Raw genomic sequence first — 11,116 nt, forward strand, 5'->3', positions numbered from 1 at the left:
CTTCAAGGATTTGAAGACTTATCAAACCCCGCCTTGGTTGTCTTTTTTCCAGGCTAAATAACCCTAGTTCTTTTAGTTTGTCCTCTTAAATCATCTATTTGGGGCTTTTTATCATTTCTGTGCTGCTGGACCTTTTTCCAATCTGTCCACATCCTTCTTGAAGTGTGGGGCCCAAAACTAGATACAGTACTCCAGGGGTGCTGAATAGAGTGGAAGAATCACTTCCCTTGATTTACAAATGACACTTCCTGTTAATACAGATCAAATCCAATCAAAACAAAATTTTCTTCTGGCTTTCATTGTTGTAATACAACTGTGGCCATTTTAAGAGTGATATTTATAAATCAACTCTGAGGAATTTTGCCCTACAACCTTAATTAATCAGATTTATGACCTTAAACTTAAGTTGAACCAGTTTTCTAGAAGTTTTCTCTTCTTCAGAAGTCCATCAGCAACTGTCCTTAGCAAACCGTAATTATTTTTGGTATCATTGGGCATGTCTACACGTGCTCTTTAATGAGCAGTATTCTATTTTGCTGCACATTACCACATCACATAAAAAAACCCTGCAATTACACTAATGCACAGTAAAATAGGCTACTGTGCATCAAGCGTCACTTAAAAATAGTGTGCATTGGTTACTGCACACTCAGACGGCCTAACGCATATTTGTTTAGTACATCAGGGTGCCTATACACAAGCAGGGAGGATGCTCTGACGCGCTGTAATTACAACACATTGGCGAGGACTTGATTAAATCAAGTCTGCTGGAGCACGGTAAATACCACACTCCAGCAGAGTCCAGCGTCACGTGCATCAGCATCCCCACATTGAAAAATGGTGGCAGGGGCATTTTAAATAAAGCTCATTTGAAAAGCTTTAGTTAAAAGCAGCCCAGATGTCATCTTTAAGAGCAGGGACACTGATACACATAATGTTTTGGGTGCTCTAATTAAAGTGTCCCCCCCAAGCACATGTATAAACGGCCTCACATTGGAGTTACTAAATTTAAATTTAAGTGCACATTAGGAAAAGCACCTTAAATGCACATGTAGATGCACCCATTGTAACTTAAATGTCCTAATGGACACTGCAAAATTTTTGGTATTTGGCTATGATACCTTTGGACTCCTGTTGTCAAAAAGACGAAAAATGGCACTTAAGTAGATCCACCAAACTAAACAGCACAAAACATGTTTGAATCTAACAGGTGCTTTTAAAATACTGCTTGAAATTCCCAAGACAAAAGCTGTGGCTGGACTTCTTCTCTCTCCAGAAAAAGAGGTAATTGATTTTGATTTTCCTTTAAAAAAAATCCATGAATCAAAGACTAAGGTTTATTGTTACATGTTTGAGCTAACTCACGACTTTGATTTTTTGGATATAAGCAGCTAACGAGAGCCACAAGTAGTCTGCACCTTCCAAAACCCATAAATGAAATAAATATTGAAGTAGTATGTGATACTGTCAGTAGCAGTGATCAAGTACAAGACAGAAGAACGCTCCAAAAATTCCACACCTGGACACGTGGCAAAGCTCCATATGCAGACCATTGGAAAGTGGTACTGAGAAATCCACAAAAAAAGTCAGGACGGCCATTTCCTGTTGGTTTGCCCAGTTTTGATCCCTACTCATGTCATCTTTACTAAATTTATATGAATTAGAAATAGTATTAGAGGTCAAACAAAAAACAATTGGGAACAAGAGGGGAGTCAGAGCAGGATACAACCTTTTCTTGTCTTGTGTAGGTTTATTTCAGAATGTTAGATCAAAGCAACTCAAACATCATGCAACTTGTACAGCCATCTGCCAAATGGGAAAACAGGCCTGCTACTGAAAGACTTACGGGCCAACCAGAGGAAGTGAAGGATCTTACCTGTTCAATGTTATAGCCACCATACAGAGCTGCTGAATAACCCCCTACAAACACACCAGCTGGCAGGAGGTACAGGTAATTATACTCAGGAGGGTCAGTTGGACGTTTGAACATATCTAACATTCTCTGCGTAACCAGGAAGCCACCTTACAAAAACACACAAAGTAAAATTGAAGATAGGCCCAGACAAAGCTACTAAGAAAACATTCAGTTAATTCTTATAACCACTAAAACAGAAGTTAGAGCCTTAATAAGATGTTTGAAAAACTAGGAATCCAGAGAGCCAGCAGGTGGACATGTATCCGGGATTAACGTGAGCTAGAGCTATTTTCTTTTGGACAAAACTAGTCTAACTAGGAGGAAGAACTTACAGGCTTACAGGTAACGAGACATGGATTTTGTTCATCTACTACTACTCCCATCTGCTCAACAGCAACCACAACCTCATCACACACACTTATGACAAATCACTCTTTTCATAGTAGGGCGGGGAACTCCGTAACTCCCCCATGAGTTTCCAACAGAAATCCTACAGCAGGCATCCTCCATCTCTGCTGCCAATACCTTAAGCCCTGTGGTTAGTCACCTATCAGCAATGGGGCTAGGAAGACAGAATAGGATTGTTATGCTCTCTTCCCTCTGCAAGAAGAATCTTCATAGAAATCTGGTGTCCTTCAACACCACATTTGTCATTTTAATTTATGGAATTTTAATGTATGGGTCTTTTGTAGATTTAGTGGCCACCACTGAAATTTATTTATTCTTGTCTTATATCTTAATATATTATAAAAACAGTTCGTACCCTAAGAGTTTCTCCAGAAGGAAGTGACAGCATAATACATGCTAACCAAAAAAGGAATTTTCAACAACCATAAAAGTTTGGTTTTTTAAATGAGGGAAGCTCCTAGATCCCAATCCAGACCCATTTAATATCCTATAAATTCACACCAAAGGGAAGATGGAAGACATGGGTAAACTATGGTTAGTGTGTGTGGACTCATGTTCACAGACAGCTAACCAGTTCCTACCTGCAACGTTGACAGAAGACACAAAGGCAGAAAGCACTGCCAAACCCTGAGGAGTATTCTCAGGCAAGTAGCTTCCTCCCATCAGCACCAGCCCACCAACTGCAGTCAATCCTATAGAAAGAGAATGGTAAAGTCAGTGACTTGAATACACTCACATTCTATAATAAGCAGCAAGTTCCGATTCAAGAAAGTACATTTTTGGCCAACACACTAACCATTATTGTATATTAAGCCAAAGAAAAGAGAAACAGGGACAAGAAAGATGCGGCAAGAAAGAAAGCAGGAAGCATGAAACCACAGATGCAGAAAGGGGAGAACTGCATAGTGTGTTGGAGGTGAGGCTGAGAGGAATAGGAGTGTGATACAGATGGCACAAAAAGCAGTGAGATGTGACGCTGGAGGGGCGGGGGGATGATTTTAGTGGCAGTATTTTGGAGGGGAGAAGTATGAAATGCAGAGAGAAGGCTATGATATCTGAGACAAGAGGTAAACGTTGGGTTTAAGCATTATGCTTTAAAAGTTTAAGAAGGTTCAATACGATGTTGTATAGGTTTGTAACCATCTCTCTTTGAAGAGCCTACCAGGAGCTAGAAGCACCAAGAAGTCTGTCATCTTCAAGAGGAGGTTGGACAGACACTTGGTTGGGATAGATTAAGTCAGGATGATACTGCCTTGAGTAGGGGAATGATCTTGCAGGGTACATGACCTTGCAGGATACCTTCCAGTCCTACTGTCCTATGTATTTTGCTATCTATGGCAAAAGATTCAGCTGGTACCAAGCCAACGAGAGTTCCTTGGCACTGTATGTATGTTCACCCAAAAGCTCAAATAAGATACCACAGCTGCGTCCATATCTCCTTCACACAGCATATGAGTAGGTACAAAGCAGCCACCTACCTGAGATGGCATTAGTCACAGACATGAGTGGAGAGTGAAGAGCAGGAGTCACACCCCAGACTGTGTGGTACCCTACAATTCCAGCTAAGCCAAACGTTGTCACCATCTGAGTGAACGCGGAAGTAGGAGCTGCAATGCCCAAACCCAACAAGCTAGCCAGACCTAAAGAACGACAATGTCAAAAGTATTAGAATTATTTCAGAATGGTTTATTATATTAAAAGGTCTGCCCTGAATACTTAAATGAGGTCATGACATCCCTGGAGCCCAGGGCTTTTTCCATAAGGCACCCAACTGAGTACCTTTCAGACGTGAGTACTACAATAACCATGGTAATAATGCACTAGGTTCAAAATCCCATTATCATGGTATTTTTCATTCGTCAATACAGCACTTTACCTTGAACAAACAAGTAGGACACAAGCATTGCCAACATTATGCCATTCCTAAAATCAAGTTAGAGACTAGGATACTTAGACTCCATTAAAAATAGCTCAATATTGAACTGGGGAGTCCGTGTGTGGAAGTCTCAGCGCTTCCTGAATTAATCTGCTCAGCATAGCAACACCTTTTATTTATTTGTAAAGGTCAGCCCAGTACACTCCACTTGGGATATAAAATGTCAAGATAAACTGCACAGGAAAATTGTAACCAAGTATTAACTTAAGCAATACCATTTAACTCTGGAGATCCCTACAGTCAAACAAAGGGACCTCCCTCCCTGTATGACTGGATGAAACAACAGAAGAGACATTTTGGGAGACAATTATTAGTTACGCCACCCGTGAGCAGAAAGTAGTATGGGCTATGTAACCTTTGCTTTGCTGACAAATTAGTGACTGATGGTAGCACACAGCATGTAATAAGGTCTAATGATCTAAGAAAAATTACTGATTAACAATTGGCAAGATGAATGGAAGCCCAACAGATACATGCACCAAGGGAGCAGACAGAGGGCCATGATTCATCAGCTTGCTCCTAATGCTAAAACACAAATTAGGATTATGAAAGGAAAGGGAGAATGACTGTCTGGGAACTGATAGCCGGTAACACTGAAAGCACGCTGAGTCAGTCTCAACAGGACTCAGATTAAACAGTTATCCAGTACCTCATAATGGTCCTCTCCCTAGAATAATAAAACCTACCTGATGACTCCCTGGTGAGTAGATCATTAACCCAGGAGTTAGCAAGGATCCCCTGTGAGCAATTAGACTAATTAGAGTCCTACTCAAGGACTACTTCGGCAAATCCAGTAGTTTTTAAACATCTCTGTCAGTGCACCTTTTGGGTGGAGTTTATTGCATAATATATCTATGGTTCATACTATAAGCACAGTTACAGCTTTTAACTCTGTACAGCAGGAATTCAGCACTGAGTTAAAACAAATACAGCTTTGAGCGTGACCTTGGTATCAGACCTGCAATTCTGCAAGTGATGTTTTTATTAATAAAACATGATCTCGTACATTTTTGCTATACGTGACCAAAAGCTCTGAATGTATTCTTTCTTCTATTCCAATTAGTCCAAGAACTAGATAAGAGTGTCCTTAATCCTACTGAAATGTTGCTGCAATACTTAAATCAAGAGTCTGGAAGAGAGAAACTAAAACAGAAGTAGCGATTAAAATGTACCTAATAGCCTCACATACGATACTGATGCACACAAAACAATTTAAAGGATTACTAGCTACACTTATTATCTGTTGCTGATTTGTCATGGACCAATCCTTGTTCCCCATACTCAGCCAAACTGGTGGGCAATTTGTCTCCTCAGGGGTGGAGGTGAGCCCTTACAGAGGCTCTCAGATCCACTCTAAATTAAAAATGCCAGTAGTGTCATGTGTATTCGGTGTCCCACACTTCAAAAGGTGGGAGGGGTGCTTTGACTAAAGCTCATTTGACAAGCTTTAACTAAAGTGTCCCCGCCACCAGATTTGAAGTGTGAGGACACTGAATACACGTGATGTGGAGGCTGCTGGAGCATGCTAATTAGCAAGCTCCAGCAGACTCAATTAATCAAATCTGCTCCAACACATACTAATTAAAACACATAGGAGCAGACATCCAGCACCTGTATAGGTGCTCTTATTTTCCAATAAAAGTATGAGAAAATGCTACCACGCAATTAATTTCCCCAATTCACAGGTCCTTCAAGTGTTCTGATAGAAAGCAGAATATTTCACAAATCCTTAATGAAGAAAGCCAAACATACATGTACATCTGTTTGCCAAATGATTTTGGACTATCTGAAGGCATGGACAGATGAAACAGAGTGCTTTATATAACTTCAAACCACTATAAAAAGGGAGGAGACATGAGACAGTATTACAGAGCTAGATATTGACCCAGACTCTAATAAAAAATAACCCTGAATGAAACAGATTCCTCTGAAATGCTACATAGTAATTACTTTAGCTGAGAGGTAGATGTACAGCTGTACTCTACTAAAATGCTAAAAATTACAAGTCCTTAAAAAAAAAACACTGATTGGAACACATGCATCTGTCCATACTCTGAAATACCTGTATTTCTTCAGGTATTCCTCAAGTTTTTTCTCCAGAAGACAATTATTGCATTAGAGTTTTTGCAGTAAGATTCATAAATCAACTAATTAGCCCTTCCCTCTCCCCACACACTTACAACCAATTACTAAAAGGAAAGTCATACTCTGACTAACTCTCCCGTGCCACCCAAGGCTAGGTAACTTCAACAGGTCTCTTACCTGCAGTGTATGCACTGGCTGTGGTCATAGTTTTTCTGAACGGTGTAACAGTGGCTGCTTTTTCAGCTTCCAATTCAGCCACAGTCTTCTGTTTCACAGGGGCTCCTTGAGGAATGTTCTTTGGCGGAGGTGCTGGAAAAATCAGCCTGCCATCCTGATAGAAAAAAATCAAGTTAAAATTACCTTTGGTAAATCAAATGGACGGTCATTTCTTATTCTTCAAAAATGGTATAGACAGATTATCTGAAGCATTTTCCATATTAATTGACTTGTCTTTTAGGACAAAAAATATATGAGTGCATATAATTTCACCTTTGCAGCTGAAACTGAATATGAAGAAATTCATTCCTGGCCTTGTTTTGGGGTGCAGTGGACCAAGAGATGTATCACAAAGCCACCAAGCACAAATGACATCTCTGCTTGAGCAGAAAGGTCAATTAACTAGACCAGGAAGAGAAAATGACCATATTGTATTTGTTCTCTGCATAATTCAGGCCATCAGGTTTCCATCAGGTTGCCTCTCACCACCTGCACTAAAACTTGGGTTGAAAGGGTTCTATTTGATTTTATTAAAATGCAGTGTAAAAATAAAGGACGCTCTGACAGAAACTGCATGTACAGGTTCCTAAGCGATTAGCCTAATTAGAGTCCTAATATAGCAATGTTGAACATACAACCCATAGGCCAGATCCAATCTGAGGAACCATTCCAGCCAGCCCACTATTAATCCAACAGACTACAGAAATTGGGACCTGACTAGTAGAGCATGGCCTGTGGCAGAATTAGAGATCCCTGGACCCTGATGGACATGGCCATCACAGGCAGGGGGCAAGTAAAAGCTGTGCACATACAGCCCTTGCTTGCTTCATTGCTGTCATATTCCCTAACTTGTGCTTCTCCCTGAACATGGACCCAGACCCAGACCCATCACAGCTGCTGCTGGCTCCATGGCTCCTGCCTGGGAGAAGCCCACAAGGTCTGGATCTGGTCCAGGGCCAGTTTGACACCTTTGTTCTAATATAATTTTAATTCCTCAAAACAGATTTTATCCAGCTCTTTTCTGCTCTCTTGTAGTTGAGAGGTGTGGGACAGTTGGTAGGGGGTGCAGGGAAAGGGAAAGGGGAGAGATAAAGGCAGCCCTGCCCACAATGAGCAGCAGCAGCTGGTGCTGGGCACCAGGCAAAAGCAGAACCTGGCAGAGTGTATGCATGCCGCTTCTGGAGCCCTTCTGTCTGTGGCTACCCAGAGCCTGCACCTAGGCTGCCCTGCAGCTCCTTCCCACAGCAGCCACTGCCATCCCATGGGCCCAGGGCAGCCCCAGCATGGGCTTGGGGCAGCCCCAGCCAGAGGGACTCTGGAAGCAGTAAGTGCGCCCTGCTTCAGTCCAGTACCAGTCGCCACCATTGATCATGAACAAGACCGCCTCTCTCTGTTTCTCACCCCCAACCCCTATCACCCTTCCCCCCACTCCAACTCCCACATCTCTAGCATGGCCCCACAGCTCACACCAGTCCCCAAGCTCACACGCCAGAAGCAGTACCAGAAGGGCACCAGCATCAGCTGCAGACACAGACAGCTGGTTCCTGCTGAGGACTGGGGCATCCTCCCAGGTCCACAGCTATTGCTGCTGCATCAGTGTGTCAGCTGCAGTCCCAGGCAGTCACCCAGATCCCCAACAGAAACCTAGAGGCAGCATCCACATCTAATGTCAGTGTGCATCCAAGGCTGCTTCTGGCACATGGGGCAGGAGCTAGTGTAAGCTGTAGAGGGCCAGGCCAGGACATGTCCGCCTGCCTGGCATGACAGCAGCTGGAACTGCTGGCTCCCTACGGGCCGAATCCTATGACTCTGCAGTCACTGACCCGCGGGACCAGATACAATCAGTTGGTAGACTGCATCTGACCTGCAGACCATATTTTGCTCACCCCAGCTCTGTAACTTAAGACACAGCATATTGACTTACCTTCATTACTACAGTTCCTCTAGTAACATGGTCCATTGTGCCATAGTCAAATTCATGCTTCACATCATAGTGGAAGTTTTCTTTGTCAGGGCTTATGGCCTTCAAAAGTTTGACGATGTTGTTGGAGTACAGAGTACTGGCCTGGGTAGCCATTCTGCTTGGAAGGTCTGTGTAGCCTATGTGTGTAACCCCCTAAAGAATTCAAGTGAAAAATTAAACATTCAGAGTCAGATCCCAGAGGAAGAAAGTCTGGGCTATTTAAAAGGAACCACATGAGAGATGGAGAGAATAAGCTACAATGAGGATTCAGAACATATTCCCAGAGCGAGGAGCAGGGGAGACAGGGAATGGAAAAGAGTTTTTCAGTAACTCACTATCTGCATAACTGAGGTACTCACCACCCTCCATACTTGTTCTTTTAAACCTGCTAATGTTACAACACCTAGAAAAGCAATAGGGTGCCTAAATGCATAGGTATTTGTTTAATTATTTAAATCTATAGAAGCAAAGTAATTTAACTTGGAGGATCCTATGAAGACAAAGATTTCAGTTTCATAAAACTGAAATCTGCCAAGGAGATGTGCAACAGTACACTGCCAAAGGGGTGGCAGTGACGCCCCCCAAGTGGCCTTACCACTTCTGCCTGGCTCAAACTCTAATGTCATACTCCCTAGATTACTCACCTGCCATGTCTTGTTCTTAAATATTAGAAGTTGGGAGGCTGCCAACAGGCCTTAGAGAGAGCCCTAATCGCAGTAAGTTCCCACTGGGTCTTTTCTGAGACCCCACTAGCCTCGATCCAGCCCTCAGGCATGGCAAGTCCCTCCTCAGTCTGACTAGGTTGCTGTAGGGCACCAAGAGCCTTAAGGGCAAATTGTACAGCTCCTTCACCTCCCCTATACCATGCCCCAAACCTCACGGATGTTCTCACTGATGCAACTGGTCTCGAATACAGCCCCTCCTCTGGGCTCCTGGACTCTAGCCCAGCTTGGCCCAGTCTGGGCTCAAGGACACTAGCCCAGCTCAACTTTTGGACTCTTGGACCTTCTGTTTTGGGTTTCAGCCTTTTCCTAGGCTCCTGCCTGGGCCCCACCCCCAGTCTGAGGGCTCCTGGATTAATGGTTTTCTCAACAGGCCTGGAGCCTGCCCCAAGGCTACACTACCTGTCCAGAAGACATCTCAGTTCCTCTAAGGGTTTAACATAAATGAAGGCCACTTGCCTGTAAGCCCCGTCTTTCCCAGTCCAAGGCATCTGCCTCCGTTCCCAGGCCTGCAGAGTTGTTCAGCCCCAAATCCAGGTCCCTTCAAGGGCCCTGCAGCCAGGAGCTCCTCACTTCATGGTGGCTGCAGAGAGATTACCTGTGCAGCCTCTGGGTTTATACAGCTCTTTCCACGCCTGATCCTATTTAGCTGCACCGGGTGGGAGCTGCACTCCCGAGCTGCACGAACAGGGAGCGCAAACAGGCGCTCTCTTTAGGGGCGCGCCAGAGTTTGCGCCGGGGTTTGCACGAGAGGCCGCAGGCAGCGGAAGAGCCAACAGCAGCAGCAGCAGCAGCAGCAGTTGTGTCCAGGTAAGTGAGTTGGGGTGAGAGCATGGGAGTTGTCACGCGGACTGCAGCCATGGCTCCTGCCCCAAGGCTGCCTCCTGGCCCGGGGACCGGTGAGGCTTCCACACAGGTGGGGCCATCTGCCTGTGGGGGCTGCCTGGCTTGGTCCCTGGAGCGAGGGAGGGACGCAGAGGCGGGGGCTTCTCTCACCTGTCCCACCTGTGCCAGAATTGCAGTGCTGGAGGGGCAGGTGAGAGAACTCCAGGCGGAGGTGAGCAGGCTGCAGGGGATCAGGGCCATGGAGGACGAGACTGATGGGTACTTTCTCTCTCTGCAGGGCCCGTCCCCTCAGGCTGTCACCACCCAGGAGTCTGTAGGAGGCAAATGGAGGATGGTCACCTCCAGGGCCAGGTGGCGCTGCACGTGGCGCGTAGCTGAATCAACTGTTACCCCAGTACAACTGGGGAACAGGTATGCGGCCCTGGCAGTGCTGGAGGAGACTGGGCATGAGGAAGAAGGTAGGAAGGAAGCCACGCTCTCATGCAGCAGCAAGCTGGCATCCATACCAACTGAGCATCATCCAGTGACCCAGAGGAAGAGACGTCAGGTCATCGTCATAGGGGACTCCCTCCTCAGAGGAACGGAGGGACCCATCCGCCGCATGGACCCCAGTGTGAGAGAAGTGTACCGTCTCCCAGGAGCCAAGACTGGGGACATCACAGGGAAGATCACTGACCTCATCTGGCCTTCCGACTACTATCCTATGGTCCTCATCCATGTGGGAACCAATGATGCGGCCTGGAGCAGTCCGGACCAGATCATGGATGACTACGTGGTTCTGGGCGCCAAACTTAGAGAGCTGGGGGCCCCCGTGGTCTTTTTGTCCCTCCGCCCGATTAGTGGAGGCCGTCAGTGGCAGAGTGCCTGCGTCCGTGTGGTGAACTGGCGCCTCCGGAATTGGTATCGTCATGCCAGATTTGGCTTCCTGGACCACGACCCACACTTCAAAGCAGAGGGCGCCCTGCGGCATGAGGGTCTCTATCTCTCCCCAAAGGTAAGAGTTTGTTTTTTTACAGGCTAGTTGA

The 11,116-nt window shown here is 45.2% G+C and overlaps 1 protein-coding gene across 2 annotated transcripts in view; it reads right to left on the minus strand.

Annotated features, from left to right (window-relative positions):
- Window positions 1-11,116, minus strand: part of NNT (nicotinamide nucleotide transhydrogenase) — an 81,130-nt gene that overhangs the window by 39,999 nt on the left and 30,015 nt on the right. For both annotated transcript variants that reach the window (XM_019517892.1, XM_019517893.1), the window contains 5 exons: window positions 8,485-8,676; window positions 6,522-6,675; window positions 3,802-3,963; window positions 2,905-3,015; window positions 1,877-2,022 (listed from right to left, as the gene is read on the minus strand). In XM_019517892.1, coding sequence (XP_019373437.1) covers window positions 1,877-2,022; window positions 2,905-3,015; window positions 3,802-3,963; window positions 6,522-6,675; window positions 8,485-8,676 — 765 coding nt within the window. The remainder of the gene's footprint in view (window positions 1-1,876; window positions 2,023-2,904; window positions 3,016-3,801; window positions 3,964-6,521; window positions 6,676-8,484; window positions 8,677-11,116) is intronic.

This window comes from Gavialis gangeticus, unplaced genomic scaffold, assembly GCF_001723915.1.
Source record: "Gavialis gangeticus isolate Ggan-Ray unplaced genomic scaffold, GavGan_comp1, whole genome shotgun sequence".
Lineage (NCBI taxonomy): Eukaryota > Metazoa > Chordata > Crocodylia > Gavialidae > Gavialis > Gavialis gangeticus.